Raw genomic sequence first — 21,292 nt, 5'->3', positions numbered from 1 at the left:
CTCCCCCTAGTGCCTAACACTAACGCTAACCCTCCCCCCAGCCCCGCTACTTAAATTCAGGATTCCATTGGTCGGGATGCCGGGATTCTGACAAATGTCGGGATTCCGGTACCGGCATTCTAAATGCAGAATTCCCATGGTCGGGATATTGACTGCAATCCATCTCGGGGTAGTACCAGAATTTTTTAAGGGACCAGTACATATTAGGTATTACTGTAATATCAAGGCTGCATTAAGCGTCTTAACAAAATATACTGGTGGGCCTGAGGGTGTGCTTGTTAGAAGTCTCAGGCAGTTAGTTAGTATGTGGGACATGAAATGTAAGTAATATAATATCATTTTCCTGAAAATGTCTAACTTATCCAGATGGTAGACACATTTAATAACGAGTCAATGGGTCATTTATAAATAAGTTGGGTGGCACATAAGGCATAAAGGTGTCAGTGTGATGTCATGAATAGGCAGCTGTGGGCCTTGCGCCAGTTTTTATGATGCAATGGAACAAGATGGTGCTTTTTGTGGGCAGACCTGGACATACTTGGAAGGATTGGTGCATTAATTATGAAATGCAAAATACTTGCAATTTATGTGCAATTTGGCAAAAGAGAAGTTTTTTCTCCATTTGATTGTAAAGTAAGATGAAAGTTGTGGAGATTAGGAATATATGAAAGGGTTCCTGAGCTGGCACATTCCGGGAGACTCCCAATGGATGAAATACTTTGTATAATGAAAGAATTGTATGTTAGGTTTGTAAATATATGGTTATTCTCTGAAGGTTTCATTACCATTACTTTTCACAATTTAATGTAATCCTAAACTTTAAAAGCCTTTCTGCAAACTATGGTGTCTGAACTTGTATTTGACATTTCTCCACTTCTCAAAGGGGAGGGGGGTCATAATAGAGCAGAAGCAATCTTAGCTATGGCAGATGCTTTTTACTACTGTGGATGTTAGCTGGTATTACTACTACTCATTGCTTTTTTACTATGATTAGAGGTGCTGGAACTCACTTATTTATTTATTACCAGTTATTTATATAGTGCACACATATTCCGCAGCGCTTTACAGAGAGAATATTTGGCCATTCACACCAGTCCCTGCCCCAGTGGAGCTTACAATCTATATTCCCTACCACATACTTACACACTAGGGTTAATTTTTGTTGGGAGCCACTTAACCTACCGGTACATTTTTTGGAGTGTGGGAGGAAACTGGAGCACCCTGGGGGAAACCCACGCAAGCACAGGGAGAATATAGAAACTCCACACAGTTAGGGCCATAGTAGGAATCGAACTCATGACCTCAGTGCTGTGAGGCAGTAATGCTAACCATTACACCGTCTGTGCTGCCCAATTAAAGTTACAGGTTGATACAATGTTTGTTGTAGCCTCCAAGTCTGGTAAAATTATCCAGACATTTAATTGTATTCCTTTCTGAAATTACAACACTGTTTTTTCCCTGTCTCCAGAAATAGACATATGAGAATTAAATAAGAAAGGGGAACTACATGGATTACCTTTTAATACTATCAGGAAAAAAGTACTGGTACTACTACTACTTTACTATGTACTTGTCTGCAGCAAGGACAATGTAGTCTTAAGCTGGCCACACATCTAAAGATTATCTGTTCAACCAGCCAACTAGTTGATTGGTTGGAATGAAAATCTGGTAAGGAATACAATCAGCAATTTGCTCCCAAATGCTGGAAAATGGACCAAAACTGTTGTTTGAACAAATAGTTTAGATTAAACATTTAACAAACTTGTCTGACGACCATTTTCATCTGTTTTCTGGCATTTAGGAGCAAATTGCTGATAATCAGTTACTCCCATACCTTACCAGATTTTCATTCCAACCAATCAACAAGTTGGTCTAGTGTGTGGCCAGCTTTACTCATTTTGACCTATTTAAATCCATATATATGTTCAGCCTGAACAATGAACACATATGTGAGTGGGCACATTAGAAAATAACATAAGGGCCCTATTAGTGCAGTAAGCAGAAGACCAAACACATGCATAACACACACCAGTAGACTGCATTTTCATGGAATAATTATCCGAATCTAGTGATTTTAACAATTTCTATCATTTTCCAGTGAAGTAATAGACCCATAAATTTCAGGCTAAATCTTCAGTCTATTTATGAAGCCCTGAAAAGTCTCATACAGATGTGTTCATGCTAATTTTTTCTGCTTATGCGGCAAACGTGCGCACACATTGTGGCATGTGATTTCCAGCGCACGCATACGCCAGGCCACAGCAGCATGTGCACCATACAATCCTATGGATCGCAGGAGCGAACAAGATGCACGCGCCCATTCATGGGCATGAGACACGCAGCATAGGTGCCTCGGCGACTCGCAGCAGCGGCAAAGATGAGCGTGGACACATCTGTATTTGTAAAAAATGTCTGTTTTCACCAGAGCCAGGCCTTTTTTGCTAATTAGCCATGTCCGCCACCCAGAGTATCGTCAGTTTAAAAGGGTCAGTGGCATTCCTTCAATCACTATCATCATCTCGGGATGGTGATTGGAAAAGGAAAAAATGTTTTAAAATTAAAGCATTTTTTTCCTTCTTTTAAAAATTTTTTTTTTTATTTATACAAATGTATATTTCTGTTTGTGTAAATGATTGTCACATATTAATATGTTGATGGTTTGCATTCTGTTTTTTTTTTTATGTTAATCCAGAGAGAAACTGGTACACCTGCCTCAACAGTTATATTGACATCAGTTAATTGAGCTATGATTATTATTATATAAATATAATTTTTAAGGCAAATATCTAGTATTATTTTAATGCCATAATGGCACAGTCCTGGAAGAAAAACAGTTTGGTTACAAGTTGAAGATTTTCAACCAATGTTCAAATGTGCTGCTCACAAAAAAAGAGGACAGATTTATGATGCCAATCTCATTACATCTGGAAAACGGAAAACAATTAAATTATGACATTTTTCATGCACAGTGCTTTTCACCTCTCATTTAACAAAGCCATAGATTAATGGGTCACAACATGATGCCATAATGATGATTTAGTACCCAGCATGCTCTGGGAGAGAGTAGCATTGCAAACTAAACAAACAAACAAACAAAAGAAAAAAAAGCAAAAATAAAATCAAGTACATTGACAGATTTTGATTTGAAAACACTGCACAGAACATCACAAAATCATAACCAAAAAAATATTATACACAGAATTACAATATACAGAACACAGTACACATGCATGCTGAAGTCAGCCAGTAACAAAATGTTCATTACTGTTTTTTGTGCAAAATTCTGAAAGGCCATGACAGAATCACAGACTAAATAGTTTAGGCATAATTTAGATTTTGATGTTTTTGAAAATAGATGTAGCTGATATGTGAGTATTGGCTTTTAGACATAGTTCAATCATTGGAAAATGTCACCATTTTGGTTATTTGGTTTATGTCCACTAGAGGGCAATAAGTGTGAGTACATTATATCAGGGAATAATAAAGTGTTTGGGATAGTAACTAGAGTGTATTTTGACTTTGAATAATCTGCTATGTCGTTAATCTAATGCTTAAACATAATGGGCCTCATTTACCAACAAGTTTTATCATTCACAAGTGATAAAACTCGTTGCATATGATAATGGTGCTCCAGCCAATCAGCTCCCAACTGTCATCTGTTTGAAAAACGACAGCTGGGAGCACCGTTTATCATATGCAACTAGTTTTATCACTAGTTGTGAATGATAAAACTCATTGATAAATAAGGCCCAATTTATCATAAGGTTGGGGACTGGGGTTATTTATTTACTTGTTTATTTTTGAATATAATGCATTGTGCATTATATATATTTAAAAGCAAGTATAACAGATTGTTGTTAAAGAAAATTAATATTTGCAATATACTGTATGTGCACATATTTACAAACGTTAGCACCTTATAGTATATTAGAGGTCTGATGTCTTGCTTCTGTTATCTGAACTAAGTTCCCTGTTCATAGTGCTGACCTCTTGTACTGCTAAATATTTCACCTCCTCTCTCTGCACATTTAGTTAAACTATGAAAATTATATCAATGTCATTGTAAGCCACCATCTTTCTAATGCAACCCTTGCCCTTTCATTTACTAATGGTGACACTGCCGTTTCCCATTAGTAATATAAGATAATATACAATAGCTATATTATTAAACTAACATCCTTTCACCTTATGGAAGCTGTGCTGTTACTTTTAGGTTAGGTTATATAAGCTTCATATTTCTGTAATGGCAATATTTTAGATTAGAATAGCTTTGTGTGATCTGCTTTATTGCAATATACATGCTGAATATATTGTACATTCTGTATGCTATATTCAACTCAGTACATTACTATGTTGCATTAAAATGTTACAAAAAAATTAGTACAGACCAGTGCTTGGGGTTTTATTCTTTAAGTTTCTGTAGCACTCTTAAATCTATTTTTGCAAGTTATTTTTCAGTTGAAGCAGTTAAAAAAAGATGTCTTCACTTAGACAGGTTAAATATCACTTTGATAAAGTGGGAGCCAATTTTCTATGTAGGATTTCAAAGATATAATTGCACGACCGCAGCGGGCCAAGCTGTAATTTTAGAAGTCAGTGCTCTGTATCAAAACGAACCTTTCTTTTAATGTTTGGGATAATTGTGCAACAAACACAGGTGGTATTGTAGCAATGCGGCATTTTACTTGTAGAGATTTTTTTGTGTGTTTTAAATAAACACTATATTTCAAATTCTTCTAAACCTATATGCCATGCTATAGTAACAGAGAACATTTAGATAACTGACAAAATGAATGGTATTTGCCCTAGAGCCTTGCATTTTTATTTTACTCTTTCAGGCATACAATTCCCTGAAGAGTTCTATTTTATGTTTTTCTTTTATTGCACTATGATTTTTACTCCTTGTTTTAGCTTTATTTTGGAGGTTCTATGCTGTTATCGCTATACATTATGGCTCCGTTTTATTGAGCTTAGAATATCGGATTACAAGATGACATTTAAATATATATGGACTGATAGTGTTAAAACAGCAAGCTGGAGATAAAAAATTGTGTCCAATGAGGTTAAGGCTGGTCTGCTGCCTGACTACAAGTCACAGACTAGGTGTCACTGGTGATTTAAAAAAGAAAACTCTCTTGAGAAACTGCCTGCTGGCTGTTGATTTAGGTCTGTTGAACCATGGTGACCTAAAGTCTGGTAATTGCAAGGTTATTTGACAGAAAGTGGTGATATTAATCAGCCATATTGTCTTTTGAAAGCTCATTTATGAGAAATAAAAGAGCTCACCCTGCTGCTGCGGCTATGGAGATTAAAGGTAATATATAGCCAGTGATCAGTATGTTACACATTAGAGGTGGACTGCAGATAGTATTAAGTCAGCTGCCACACTTTAAGTGCCCAACAATGTGCTCCTTTCCAGCATTGGTAGGAATCAGGGTACAGATATGATTGTAAAATGTATATATTAACCATACAATAGTTCTTGAACAGGTACGCAAGACGTAAAGTAGAGTATAGCAGCTCTACCAGTCCGACCTAGCTGCATGTCCTGAACAATGGCAGATCTTGGAAAAATAATTAACAGTTCAGATTGTGTTAATTAAACCAATGAGGTCAGAATCTGTACATTGAGGATCAGCATAGAAGACTAATCTAGAAGAAAGAGCGAGACAAGCAACATTTTCAGACTGTCGCATTGCTTATGGTTCTAAAGACTATGCAATAACTGCAGCTATTATTAGTTTACTTGTCTCCGGAGCAAATCCTGAAAGTGCAGTTACTCCTCCACTGGTTCATGTGCTGGAACCTAAATCTCTAGTTGAACAACAGACCAGACCTTTTCCACTAAATTACATAATAACTGCCTTGTGGAATGGTATAAATCACTGTAGAAAACTATCATAATTCAGTTTCATGAGACATTAGTAAATCTTTTATACCCAGCTGCTTTCTATTTGAAATGAATGTGCAAATCCTATCAGGATGCATTGTACCTGAATTAATCGACAATATGCAGTGTTGTGAGACCTGGCAGCCCTATCGCTTGCAATGGAACAGCAACAATGAGTGCTGTAATAAGTGTCAGAGAGAGGTCTGGGGTCTTTGCATCTGTGATTGTCATGTTAACAGCCTGTACAGGAGAGAATGACTTTATTTTTACCCAATCATTTGCACAAAGAAAACAAAGAAAGGGCAGATGATACAGTACCTCCATGGTCTGAGACTGGTGCATGGCTTTGATTGCATTCTGTGCCATTGCCCTTGTAGAAAATGTAACAAACGCACAGCCTGTGGGGACAAGGGGACAGGGAGCAGGAAAGACAAAAAAAACAACAAGACAAAAGGGTTGGACGCTTGTTAAACCAACACAGTCTACGAGAACGGCCACAAGACGACACTGTTCTCAGTAGTACATAAAAGTAACAACTCCTGGAATTTTTTAGTGGTTTGGTACTTACAGTGTTGACTTGCTAATCCGACCATAGAAGAAAGGAAAAACAAAAACAAAAAAAAACAAAATGGGGAAGTGTTCTTTTCAGCCACAGGTGGTTACATATAATTAGAGAGCGATAGATCTACAGATATTCTACAGATATTCACAGGTATTTAACTTTTTATGACTGTTACACGATAGAATAAGACCATTTATAAAGGGACCACGGATAACATTTGATAGTCTGGCGCTAAATAATAGAGGTATAATACTAGAGAGCACATTTATAGCTGGTTTTATTATTTACATCACTGTAATAACAGTTAACAAAACAAACTTATTTTAGCTTCACAGAATACCTAATTTTTAGTACAAAACTTGTATCTGTCACTATACTACACATTTACTGCATATAAATGACATTAAACATTGACTAAACACCATTTTTTAGAAAGAGATCCAATGCTCAACAGGATATATTTACATTTCATTTGCACCCCATTTAGCGCCATATTTAAAAGAGGAAACCCAAAGAACAGTAAACATTTAATGTTAAATGCAGCTTATTATAGTGACTGGATCTGTAAATTTGTTCCCATTTAGTTTGTGCTGTTGTTTTCTTGATAATCCCATTCTCTAACTATCCCTAGACCATTGCTAGTCTGATTTTATTAGGTTGTCGTTGCACCTCCCCTAGTGCATTCATTAAGAGTGAGTGACAGTCTCATGCATTGATCTTCTGACCTCGCTGTTCTCTCTTGGCACATTCTGAAGCCCAAAGCATGAGTGTCACATTGGTTATATAAGCACTAGGAGGCAGGTCCTCAACAATTGCTTCTAGTGCAGAATTGTAGTGTACATATTAAGGAACTGTTAGAAGCTGAGGCTTAATAGATATCAGAAGAGAGTCACTAAAATAAAACGCACATCGCGAGTACACTAATAATAATAGGCCATAGTACATTTAACATTACATGTTTAGTTTTAACTGGTATTCTCATGTAACCTCTTTTAGTGTGAATCAAAAACAAAAAAAAAGAACAAGCTACTATTATACAAAATTTTATTCCAGATTAAGATTATAGTTTAAAACACATTTATGTATATTGCATATTGTCAGTGAATGTTGAATACACAGCCTCACAAAAAAGATGATTTTTATGCAAGTGTTCACCAGACTGCCCAGATATAATATATAGAACTTGGCATGTGTCCAATGTTATCTTTTGTAAAGCAATATGATATGGTACAACCTGATAAAAAGTTTTTAATTAAGTACCAAAATATGTAAACAAGCTTAATTTTTTTAAACTATGTAGTTGGTCCCATTCATATATGACCTCAAATATGTTATGCACAGCATTTTGTAAAACATTAATATTTAGTGGAGGGACAAATATTTTACATATTATATAAAAGAAATTTAATGACATTTCTTAGACAGCTCACTTAAAAGGACACCAACAGTTTAAAAAATATATCCTCAATAAAAAGTATTTATACATATTTCTCTGATTAAATTACTTCTTACAAAGGGGGAGATGTTTAAAACCTTGGAGAGAGATAACGTACCAAACAATCAGCTCCTAACTGTAATTTAATAAGTGATTGAAAAATCGAAGTTAGAAGCTAATTGGTTGGAACTTTAACTCTCTCTTCTTCATCTCTCTCCAAGGTTTGATACATTTCCCCCAAGTTGCAGAGAGATGTCAGCCTCTGTGTTTAAACAACACTTTATTAAGACTGCAGACTTTTGCTAATGTGCACTTGAAGGACATATTTCAAATACATTTTTATTTCAGAGTTTTTTTAAGCACTGACATGTTTGTGGGTATATATAGTACATGATGTGTTAGTGTCCTTTTAAGATAGTGTTAGATCTATAATTCATTAATGACATGCATTTTTATTATATACTTTTAATTAATTTCAACTAAGAAATTGTAGTTGAATTTCTATAAATAAATGATCTAAACAAGATACATATTAGAGAAGCTTACAAACAAAATGAAGTTAGTAAACACTAATTATGGACATCCTTTATAACTCTGGCAAGTGGCTGTGCTTCATGGAAGCTAGAAAACCCAGCAACATTTGGAGTATCAGAGGTTGTCCATGCCTAACAGACATTTATAACATAAGCTTTATATAAACTTAGCAGTATACTGTATAATATTAGTGCTCAGACATAGCAATATAGACTCTTGTTAGTATTTAAGAAGAGAAAATCATTCAGCTGCTGGAATTTGTAATATTTAGTCTATTATTTTTGCAGTGTGTTCCTTTAACTTTGCAGTATGGATATAAAATCTACCTAATTCTCAATTATTTGAGAAAAATGCTAAATAATTCCAAAGGTAAAAGAAAAAAAAACACAAGGGGAGATGTATCAAATATTGGTTAGAGATAAAGTGGAGAGAAATAAAGTACCAACCAAACAGCTTCTAACTGTCACTTTACATGCTGTGTGTGAAAAACAACAGTTATGCTGGGCATCCACTATACTATTTTCTGTCAGATATCTGTCCAATCTGGCTGGTTGGAATGAAAACCTGGTAATCAGGGACGGCGCTTTCACTAGGCAAGCTAAGGCAGCTACCTAGGGGCGCTGGCCACTGGAGAGCGCTTCTGAGTCCGCCCTAACTATATAGGGTGCAGGGGCTGCGATTGCTATTGTGCGATCGCACCCCCTTCACCCTCCATTTGCCGGGCGCCCGCTGAGATTGTGTTACCAGCGGGTGCCAGGCTCCTCTCTCCGCCCTCCCCTGGCGCCAGTGGCAGCCGGAGGACAGAGCTCACTCCTGAGCTCCGGCTACCGGGTCCTGCAGTGCACTATGGGAGTGACGTCATGACGTCACTCCCGTAGTTCCGAGGAGCGGGCGCCGGGGACGGGCGGCAGCAGGCACTGGAACAGGGTTTAAGGTAAGTATTTTTGTGTGTGTGTGTGCGCGTGCGGGGGGGCACTTACTACAGGGGACACTACTGGGGGCATCATATGGGGGCACTACAGGGGCTTTACTATTGGGGGCACTACGGGCCCTTACTACTAGGGGCATCATATGGGGGCATTACAGGCCCTTACTACTAGGGGCATCATATGGGGGCACTACTGGGAGCACTACAACTGGGGGCACTACAGGGGCCCTTACTACTGGGGGCACTTCAAGGGGCATTACTACTGGGGGCACTGCAAGGAACATTACTACTGGGGACAACATATGGGGGCACTATTGAAAGCACTACAACTGGGGGCACTATAGGGCCCCTTACTACTGGGGGCACTACAAGGGCATTACTACTGGGGCACTGCAGGGAGCATTACTACTGGGGGCACTACAAGGGCATTACTACTGGGGGCACTGCAGGGAGCATTACTACTGGGGGCTCTACAAGGGCATTACTACTGGGGGCACTGCAGGTAACATTACTACTGGGGCACTGCAGGGAGCATTACTACTTGGGGCACTACAAGGGCATTACTACTGGGTGCACTGCAGGGAGCATTACTACTGGGGAACTGCAGGGAGCATTACTACTGGGGGCACTACATGGGCATTACAACTGGGAGCACTACAGGGGCCGTTACTACTAGGGGCACTGCAGGAGGAATCATCCCTTTAATTCGAGTCATGTGAATATTATTAGGGTGCTGTGTATGTGTCTGTGAGCTGGGCGGAGGGTTTGGGGGAAAACTGGAGCGGCATTGTGAACCTTTGCCTAGGGTGCACCGGCCCTGCTGGTAATGTATGGGATCAAATGACAGTCGATCATATGGTTTTAAACACTGAAAAATTGTCAAAATTGTTAAAATTGGTTAAATTTGTATGTTTTAAGCAATTTGTCTGAACAACCATTTTTGGCTATTTTTCAGTGTTTGTGAGCAAATGGACGATTGTCACTTGCTCCCATACATTACCAGGTTTTCATTCCAACCAGCCAGATTGGACAGATATCTGACAGAAAATTGTATAGTGGATGGCCAGCTTTAGGAGCTGATAGGTTGGTACTTTATCTCTCTCCAAGCTTTGCTACATCTCCCCCACTGACAATCAATTTTTGAATAAATATTTGTACTTAATTTAATGGAATATTTACAAAAGATTCACATTCAAATTGCGAATAAAAGACAGGCAACCAGCAACACTGCTTTATGTTACGCAGCAAGTGGTTGGTCATCTTAAATAATGCATATCTCTTGTGCTTTCCAGCAACCAATCATATAGACACATGCACTGAGATTTGCAGATAACAAGAGGTGAAACAAGTAATACAGTTAATGTATGCACTTGTCTAAATACTTGATTCTACAGTAAATATATAAATTAGCCTTTACTGACTTCAGCTCTTATCTGTATGTACAAATTCAAATAAAGTGTTTCAGCTCCTAGAATACATAATTCCTTAATGCTACCAGTGTCAGTGCTGGCTACTCTGTGGGTCAAATGCAGCACTTTCAAGGCTCATTGCCCCCCTAACTAATAAAAACACTGGCTTTTCCCATTTTATTCATCAGGCACCCTTGGGTATCTTGAAGAAAGAGACTGTGAAATGAATGCAGATTCTGGCTGATTCTGTAATAATACTATGGCTCACTAAAAGCTTCGTCAGAGCCACACTAACATGTTTGACTCTTGCTCTCTAATGACTTTAAAAGTGCATTGATTTTCAGCATCTTTAGCCTTGCACAGTTTGAACTCAGGTTTCAGAGAATAATTTAGTGTTCCACTCAATTTCCTCAAAACATTATTATTACTACTTAAAAGATTTCCAAATGAAGCAAATCTAAACACTGAGTGGTTCCAGCATATTGTCATTTCAGAGCTAATGCGCGGAATCCTGTTCTTGGCATTGCATGTATATCAGCTGCCCCAGTGGCCAGTGACGGCAACGTAACAATTATTTATTTATTTATTTATGCTATTACATGTTCCAGCAACTAAAGGATTTGTAGAAAATGGCCAAATCAATCAGCTGGCTAAATCTAATAATAAAAATTTACATAGTTTATTTTGGTTCTTTACTTCCCTTGTGCACAGCTGATGAGATTAACAAGTCATTACTGTAGCAAACAATGGAAATAGAAAAATAGAAATAGAAAGAAGAGCTCACACTGCACCAACTATACCATGATTATGAGAGAGGCCGTCAGTGCTCATGCTTATTAGACACCTTAAAGTAGAACTTCAGCTGTGGGTCTCCTAAAGCCAATAGTTATTTTCCTAACAGTTTAGTTATGACTGTGTAATAAGTGCACATGCTGCATTAATACAATCACATATTTCAATTAGTTGTGTTACCTTTCAGGACCCAGCACAAGATCAACCATAATCATGCAGAAAAAAATGTCCCATGCAACAGATGGTCAGAGACCTTAAATGATCAAGCTTTATTTTATATCAGAAAAATATTGCCATTGTACAGAATAAGGGGTCTATTTACTTAGCAGTGTTAGGAGACAGAGTGAAAAGTGATAAGGTGCCAGCCAATCAGCTCCCAACTCCCATCTCACAGGCTGTGTTTGAAAAAGGACACTTGGGAGCTGATTGGCTGGCACCTTATCACAGTCTTATCACTTTTCACTCTGTCTCCTAACACTGCATAGTAAATAGACCCCTAAGTCATCTAATAGTTCAAATCCATAGCTAGTAGAGGCATAGATTGGACCCCTAATGTACAGCATCTGGTCAATCATATGAATAAATCAAGCACGCTTATGTACATTACAGTAGGGATACAATGTATTCCTCTACACATCTTCGATATGGACTGCATAGTAAATTATTATTCTCTATGAAGATCATATGTAATGAAAAGGAGCTGCTTCATCTGATGTAATGGACATTCTTTTATGTAAGCCTTTTCTTCAATTTAAATAATAGGATTAGTAGATATGTCATTTATATGTATTGCAGTATGTCACTCAAACACAAGCATAAGAAGACTTTTGGAACAAAGATTAAAAGATGGGATGATCATTAACCTTAATACAGTGGGTGAGGTTGAATACTTCAGCATTCAGAATGTCGACATACAGTATGTTGAAATATTGACATTGTCATTACGACATTGTGCATGCCAGCATGTGGCATGTCGACTATACGGTCTCCCATTGGGCTCCTAACTAACGCTGACTGCAGCCTAACCCTAAAATCATGAAAATTGGGTCACTGTCTACATTGTGGATGTTGATATGTCTAATGACGACCTTCCATCTATGGCTACATTCTGAATGTCGACATTCTGGTGTCAACATTCTGAACATATACCATTACAGTTTTATTAGCTATGGTAGCATGGCATCTACAACATAATGATATGTTAAGTGTTATAGTGATTGGTATTAAGTGTTTGGTCATGCCTTTTTTGTGGATTGTTCATTTTTAACTAAGAACAAATATACAAGTTAACTTATGTAGTATTAAATATAACTGAAATGTTATGTAGTACTTTTTCCCTTTGAGTTTAGAAAGTGTATGCATGTACTTATAGACAATTTTTTTTTAAATATTCTCATGGTGCGTAAGCAGATCTCTTTTTATTACCTTTAGGAATATATGTCTGTGCTCACAGCATTTATTTTTTCAAATGGACTAAAAATAGAACTACTTTCAGCATTGATGATGATGAATGATGATGAATGCCTTAATTATATTGATCTCCTGAAATGCAGTATGCACCTCTATCTGTACAGCTAATCAACACAATCAATAAACAGCAATTAGGCATTGAACTTGTGATTTTGCAGGAATAATGTGCCCCTTCTTATATAACAAGTTGGAGTTTTTTTTTAAGCCAAAAATCATTTAACAGCGGTATGTTTTAAAAAGATTGGGTCTAGCAAGACAATTGGGGACATTTATAAAAGTAGCACAGCAATACTGGCATAAAAAGAGGAGTTACATAAATACTCAGAAATTGTGACTAGGAAATTATATCTTGCTTCCCTACTTCACTTTTAATAATGTCTCCCCATGAGTTTGCAGACATACTGGCTAATATGTGGGTGAGTTAAAGCAGATGTGTGCACCACATAGAGCTCTGATCATTTTATTTTTTATTTTTGGATTCTGTTGCTTGTTAGATATGCAATACATTCTTCTGTAAACCATGGCACTGAAGCACTTGGATTCCCAGAAGGTGGCACACTGTTTGGCATCCCAGCTAAAAGAATGTTGAGGACTACTGAGTTCTAGTGCCATACATACTGCATATACTTGAGCATCTAGAGCATGGGTTCTTAATTCCAGTCCTCAGGTACTCCAAACAGGTCATGTTTTGTAGATGTCTTTACTTATAGACAGGTGAGTTTGTCTATGTTGCTGGGTCAGTAATTATCCCACCTGCTTCCACAGACAGACGTCCTCAACACATGACCTGTGGAGGGAACCAGGGGGTTGAGATTGAGAACCGCTAGTCTATATGATTTAATATTTAAAGAAGTTCTACTTCAACATATCCTCTTTGCATTCAGCACATTATTTTTTCTATCAAGTAATTCCAGTAAAGTTCATGTATAACATGTTGATGTATTGTTTGGTTATAAGTACATTATTTCACATTTACCATTTCTATGTAATTTAGGTGATTTTGGTGTGCAGATTTAAAGTGAGCATTGAACGTGCATACAATCTAGTAGTGAGAATAGAAAAGATAAGGAGGATAAAGGGGAAATAAAGTTAAACAGTACCTCTGCTAGATTCCATATTGCTGCTGGGCACTAAAATTAAAAAGGGCTCACGTTTATGATCAAACTCAAAATGTAACATATGAATCTTACAGTACATGTGCCACCATAACATGGTCATTTTGAACAAACAGTCATTTATTTAAAGGAAAGCCTTCACTTTAGTCCTTTTTGGATTATCTACTTCTCTGATGACCAGCAGAATGACAGGGCCCTACCATTAGTATTGGGAACATTATGACCAGGGCTGGATTAAGGGCCATGTGGGGCTGGGGATAAAAATGTACAATGGCCTATTGTGAGAAGCGGGTGAGCTGTGAACACTTTTAGCCCCAATGTCTTTATGTAAAAATACAAATAATTACATCATTTTGTGAGCAAAATAGAAATACAATTTTTATACTTGGCAGCTGGTCATCATGCTGGCAAGATAATGGCCTATTATTTGTGGAGGCCTGGAGATGTAGTCCCATTTGCCCCATTGTTATTCTGCCCCTGATTATGGTCCCAACATTCTGCTTTTTAGGCTGGCAATGAAAAATAAAATACTGGCATCATACAAGTTAACTATGACTATGAGAGTTGCTAAATGTTTTTGCCCTCTCCATGAACAGGTGACAATGCTACAATTATCTTAAGCACTCCTCAATACTGCACTGCATTCACTCTCCCTAACCACTCCTTCCTTTGGTGCATTTGACCCTGGATTACTGTGACAGTGCATCTAGCTCAACTTTCCTATACTTTTTCTGCAGGAACTCTTTAGGAAGGTTAATATAGGAAATAAACATAGAATTTTTAGGGGCCTATTTGGTAATCAATTCTGCCTTTAAAATACGCTAAAACTGCAATTTCTGCATGTTTATGGGCAGAATTAAGTATCCCTTAAATGTACAAATTAGGAGATATCTTCTGCTTTCTGTCCACCAGCCCCAGCATCAGCCATCCCCAGAGTTTTCTATGTGGACAGTATTTAACAGGATCATGCTTGAGTGGGCTAATGGGATCTTCAGATTGTGTTAGCCCATTACCTGCAATGGGGCTGCTCTGCCGGAGAGGAATCTTGCGAACCCTCTCTGGTGGGCTGCAGGATGTCTTTTTGACGCATTGTGCATGCACAGCTAGAAAGCCATGTCTGCACAGAAGCCACAATGGGGTGCCTGATCGCCTGGACAGGTTCCTATTCAAGAGTTTGTCCTGGCTGTAAAAGTGGTATATTAGAATGATAAAAGGGACAGACTGCATATTTTAATAAATATGCCCCTTACTGATCTATTATATTTTGGCTACTTCTTTAGATATAATGAATTATGCTCACCTATGGACCATACAATGATAATGGGTCAGTTGCCCAGTATGCTATAGATGCTGCAGGGTGTATTCATGTATTTTAGGTTTAGTGGCTATTTCAATCAAAATTAAAGGGCCTCAGTAACCTCTTAATAAATGAAAGCACTCCCATATACATTCAGTTCATATTAAAATAAGTGTGGTACAGTATCATAAATGTATGTACAGTATATTAATGGGTATATCTACAGATTAATGCAACAAGGATTGTGCCAATTCATTAAATGTACAAATATTATTTCCTCCTTCCTTGGATAAACCATATGTAAAAGGTTTTGCACTTTCCTTATCCGATTGTAGATAATAAGTACTTATGGTTTTGCCCTTTTAATCTAGTTCATAGTTACACAAAGAATGGCAAGCATGCTGACATAAAATAGCACTAGCAGAAAATTGACATCTGTTGTTATGTAACGTTTTACTCAATAGAATAACTATGGCAACTATTGTTCTTTATTGAGTTATTATTATGCTGTCATTTCTTTCTTTTTAAAGAAAAATATAGATAATTCCTTACAAGAAATATCTGAGTGCTGGAATTATCTGGAGATACTCAGTAATAACATATTAATTTAAAAAAAATGCCAGGGGGCATAGTATATATTCATCAGTATTCACTTGTGGCAACACTTGCGATAATGCTTCCCAGCATTTTGTTGTCCCAATTCTTATCATTGTAACTATTGGCATCCCACTTCTTAAAATGGTATCTGCACAGATTCCATCTAGTACCCACAACTGTGCCAAGAAAGTCTATTACAAGCTTAGACATATTTATGATAACAGATATAGAGTTTAACCCCCAGCCAGAAGGGGGGAGGTGGAAAAAATTAAAACTCTCTGTGGGTAAAGCAACATTTCCTAAATCAACTAGATAAATGTTGCAAGATAAAGCTAAATAAAAGATGTATTTCTACCCGTTTAACAGAAGAAGCAGGTGGTTTACTTTAATGCAGGATATGGCACTTAAAAGTCCCATTTTCTTTCTACTGATTTAAATGTGAAGATTATTATCTTATAGTAGTACATACACATACCGCATTCTTGAATAACATGGCACTTTGTTGCCAAGGAATCCTTTTAGTTACCTAATTTGATCTTATTATCCATGAGTGTGTTCCGTACTGGCAATTACTAAACAGAGGTTAAGAATACATAAGAGGCATGTAAAATGTCAACAAAAATCAATAAGGCATAGTTTATGCATTTAGCACAATTTTCAGCAGCAGTGTGCTAGATAGGAGCTGCACAGAGATGGTGCAATTAGCTGTTCTTGAGAAAAGTCAAAGTGTTAGCAGAACAATAAAGATGCTTTTTATGCCAAAGAGAACAAGCAAGGCCTTTCAAAAGTGTATGTATTTTAATTTACAGATCAATCAGTATTCCTTTTAGTGTCAAATGAAATGCATAGCACCTCCCAAATTCTATTTGAAAATCTTATAATAGCTTTCAAGTAGCCTTGATGTTGGGCAGAAATGTGTGTGTGCATACATGTATATATATATATTTTTTTTATTTTTAAATGAAGTGAATAGTATTGATTTGATTTAGTTTAAAAAAAAGAAAGCACTTTTTTATTATCATCCAAGACCATTATATGACAGTGCCATCAATATAAGAAATGTAAAGTAAATAAATATCATCCTAAGTATAGAGTGACTGACCCAGTCATTTTGGAAATGTGCACCTATTATTTGTAAAATATTCTAGATACTTGATTTATCTTGTTCCAAAGAATATTTTCCGAGCATAGTCTGCAGATAACATGCATTGATATTCAATTTAAGAATAAGTTGAAAAGCCCTAAGTGAGAAGCTTGGTGTCTTATAAGTAATAGGAGCATGGCAAGCTAGTGTATCTACAGTTTTAGTGTACATAAAGGTACATTCTTGTCGTGATTCTAAAAATGTATTCCTGAAGTCTTTCATTACGGGGAATACAGTTGGAAGTGAATGCAACAACCAACCGCTGCTCTTTTTGGGACATCAAACTATGAGCTGTCTTTATAGCCCACTAAATATTACAGGAATACACAAGCTGGAATTTATATCAATAATAAATATTACACACAGAAGGGCATCAGTCGCAATTACATAAATTCAAATGAATTAAAAGTGATTTGATGACCGGTGTTTTTCAGTATATATAGTTTTCTATCTGTACATTATGTTTTATGTTTATTGCACATATGGAAAATTTTACAAAGCAAATTCTTCCAATAAAGGAATATTGCCTGTGGAAATACAAACGTACAAAATGGATGGATGGATGGACATGTGATTCTATTTTCCTCACATGTGGAAGAGGAAGGTAATAGTGCACGAAAGTCTGCTAACAATGATCACTAGTGATGTGCATTTCTCTCTGTAAATAAAAGTAGAAAAAGTAGCACAAGTCTCGGGGGAAAAATATTTATATTATTATTATAATCAGTATGATAGGGGCAGAGTTATCAAACCTCCTATAGAGGACAAGTGAGATGTTGACTATAGCAACTAATCCAATTCTAGCTATTGTTTATCTAGTACATTCTATAAAATGATAGCTTGTTTCTTATTGGTTGCTATGCACAACACCTCCACTTGTCCTCTTTAGAAGGTTTCATAAATCTCCCCTAAGTAAGGGGTCTATTTACTAAGCCTTGGATGGAGATAAAGTCCCAACCAATCAGCTCCTAACTGCCATGTCACAGGCTGTGTTTGAAATATGACAGTTAGGAGCTGAATGGCTGGGACTTTATCGCCGCTCACTTTATCTCCTTCCAAGGCTTAGTAAATAGACCCCTACATGAGCAGACAGCATATTTATAGGTGTTAACGTAGTAGTGAGTGAAGACATGTTCTGTACCAAGTCTAATGTGGGATCATATATTTTACAATGTACTAAGTAATCATACAGTACTCCATGTAATACATCAGTACTGCATATAAGACTACATCTGGTAAATGTAAAAAAATAGATACATAATGGATATATGTGCATATGTGTGTGATAATATGTCACAAATTATATACATAATGTATGTATATTTTGTTAATTGGTGATCAATATGCATGTATATTGATAAACTATTTTTACTTTAAGCAGTGTTCTAATGTAATTGCCTGTAATATATGTACAACCAGTTGTAAGTTTGTATTACTAAATGTTTTTAGTGTGCAATGTAAACATATTTCAAGAAAGATCACTCCCATATAAGCCATTATGAATGAAGTAGAGAGGACAAAGATGAGTTTATTAAGTTAAAACGTTTTCAGAGCTCTGAGGTAAATTTCATTCCTCGATCAGAAACCAATGGAATGCCTTAGAGACTAAACAGTTCCTGGTTTACCAAATCAGTTGCTTGTTCAGCTGTAGGGAGACAGCTAGTTGCAATTAAGGTTACACAGCACCTGCTTCAATATCACACAAGCTAAGGAGTAGGCACTGAGGCAAAATGGTCCTTGGTTAAAAAATTTGGACAGCACCAAATTTTATAAAGATTTTTGCAGTGTGCAATCTTCCCTGTAATTCAGGGATCAATGGAAGAGGATATCCAATTTTACTGGTTACCACGTCTTGGCAACACAGTGGCACAGTGGTTAGCCTTGCATCTCACAGAGCTTGGCCATGGATTAGATTTTGACCGAGGCACTATCTGTGAGTTTGTACAGTATGCTCTCTTCATGTTTGCATGTGTTTCCTCTGGGTGACTTGCTTTCCTCATACATTCCAAAGAAATACAAATATGTTAATTGTCTTCTGATTAAATTAACTTTAGGGTATGTATATTTGTCCATGGGCTTGGGTCCGGTGTGAAAATTAAATATTCTTTGTCAAGTGCAGTGTAATATGTAGGTGCCATATAAATAACAATAACTGGCTTTTAGGCTCAGAATCATGACGTATACAACCTTACTGCTTCTGGAATGAAAAAGTCAATGTTCATTGGCCCAGTAGACATCATGGGCCTGATCCAGAGGTTTTTAGATAAACAAATGCAGGTTCCACATCAGAAGACCAGTTAAACGGAACATCCTTCAGAGTAAATTGGGTGACGAGCAATAATTGTAGCTATGGTTTTAATAAATCGTATGTACAAGATTCCAACCTTACAAATACTTGCATTTCTTGCTCATTTTTTGGGGACAGGTTATTCTAAAAATATTTATTTTGCTATGGTGAATAATTAGACCTTCAAGATAGTTGATGTATCCAAGAAGATGGATTTGTGTCTTCTCAAATTCACACTTATCTAAATATGTAATTGATGTTGGTGTTGATGCTTTGACACAAGATTTACTTTTTGCTTCAATGTCGACAACAGGACATCAAGAATAAAGTATGTCATCAAGATAGTTCATCAAAAACTGAACCAAGATAATCCCATGTTATTAGGTTCTATAATTGCACAGAAATTAAAGTAGTGAAAAAGCACCATTAGATATTTAAAGTGCCCATAAGGGATCCAGAAAGTGATCTTCCATTCATCCACTGGTCATAATGCAGATCAAGTTGTAGGTCCCTCAAAGATAAAGTTTTATAAAGATATTTGCCAATCTCAACTTTATAAAGTTTATCTTTTCTAGTAACTCAAGAATTAATGGAACAAGAAGTCAGTTTTTAACTATTACTTTACTAAAGTTCACTGTTGACAATACAGGAACATAATGTTCTGTCTTTTATTCTCCACAGAAAATATGACCGCTTAAGCCACAGAGTTTGAAGGTCAGATAAATCCCTTATCTATATTCTCCTTGAAACATTCCATAAGAACTTTTAACTCTTGTTCACAATGACAATAAGAACAGCCAAAAGGTATAGCAGACATCCAATGGGACGATCATAAAGTCATTGGGGAAGCAGTTGATCATTATTCTTTTGATCGCTATATCATGATTTCAAGTAAGTGGTTTATCAATTTCTGTAATTGTGAGACACTGTGTACCATCAGCGGCATCAGAAGATGTTGCAGGATGACCGTGAACGTGGCAATATTTTGAAGGAAACAACAAAGTCTTTGTCTTCCAAACAATTGTTGTATGTGTTATATATGAAAGTCCTCAGATTTTAATGATCTGCTGAAATACTCATTTATTATCACCTATAGGATAGTATATACATATTGTCCAAGCTTATTGCAGTGCACACACAGAGGACCTCCAGTGCTTTCTTCAGAAATGAGGATCTTCTAATCAAATCCAATAACATTGGAGACACAGAGTACAATTGGTTTAAGAAACATTTTGAACTTCTATAGCTAAAGCATGGTGCAGATGGTCTTTCAATACTTCTCTCAAAAAGTAATTGATCAATATGAATACTTAATATTTACATCTATGTTATGAGGGGTTTTAGAAACTTGAGAAAGCTAATATTTTGTTTAAACCTCTATGTAAATGATACTGTATAGTCAGTGTTAACAACATCTGTTTCAGTGGAGTATCCAGCCACTGTATGTTTTCCTTGGCAGAGAGTTGTCAAGATGGCTTCAGCTGTGTTGCATTATAAAGTAAATTAAGTTAATAAGAACATTATCCAGATCTCCTAACTTAGGGCTGTTGTGTTCAAATAAAGTGGAACCGTAGCCTTATTTAGGAGGAAACAAATGATCCAATCCACTTTACCTGTTCTGGAGCAGAACTGTAGCTGGAAATGTAACCTGCTCTGCTACTCCTCACTAGACATACTCTGATATGCCTCATTGGTTAGTACCTCCGATACATTCAGATGATAAAATTTTATTTTCCAGATTGTTAACTCTAGAGGTGACTACTTCATTTGGGTATCTGAAGGGCTATAGTAATGAAGAGAGATCCTGGGTCAGGACTTCTGGGGTTCACCCC

General features: G+C 36.8%; 1 protein-coding gene across 16 annotated transcripts in view; it reads right to left on the bottom strand.

Annotated features, from left to right (window-relative positions):
• Positions 1-21,292, bottom strand: part of CELF2 (CUGBP Elav-like family member 2) — a 499,219-nt gene that overhangs the window by 91,953 nt on the left and 385,974 nt on the right. For 10 of the 16 annotated variants that reach the window (XM_088468738.1, XM_088468740.1, XM_088468739.1 and 7 more), the window contains exon 6: positions 6,209-6,288. In XM_088468738.1, coding sequence (XP_088324864.1) covers positions 6,209-6,288 — 80 coding nt within the window. Of the gene's footprint in view, positions 1-6,208; positions 6,289-6,458; positions 6,471-14,120; positions 14,151-21,292 lie in introns of all 16 variants that reach the window. The other 6 variants (XM_088468734.1, XM_088468737.1, XM_088468748.1 and 3 more) reach the window with 3 other exon arrangements.

Source organism: Taudactylus pleione, unplaced genomic scaffold (assembly GCF_031769625.1).
Source record: "Taudactylus pleione unplaced genomic scaffold, aTauple2 ptg000086l, whole genome shotgun sequence".
Taxonomy (NCBI): Eukaryota; Metazoa; Chordata; class Amphibia; order Anura; family Myobatrachidae; genus Taudactylus; species Taudactylus pleione.
The sequence above is the reverse complement of the archived record's forward strand: the minus strand, read 5'-3'. Positions and strand labels throughout refer to the sequence as shown.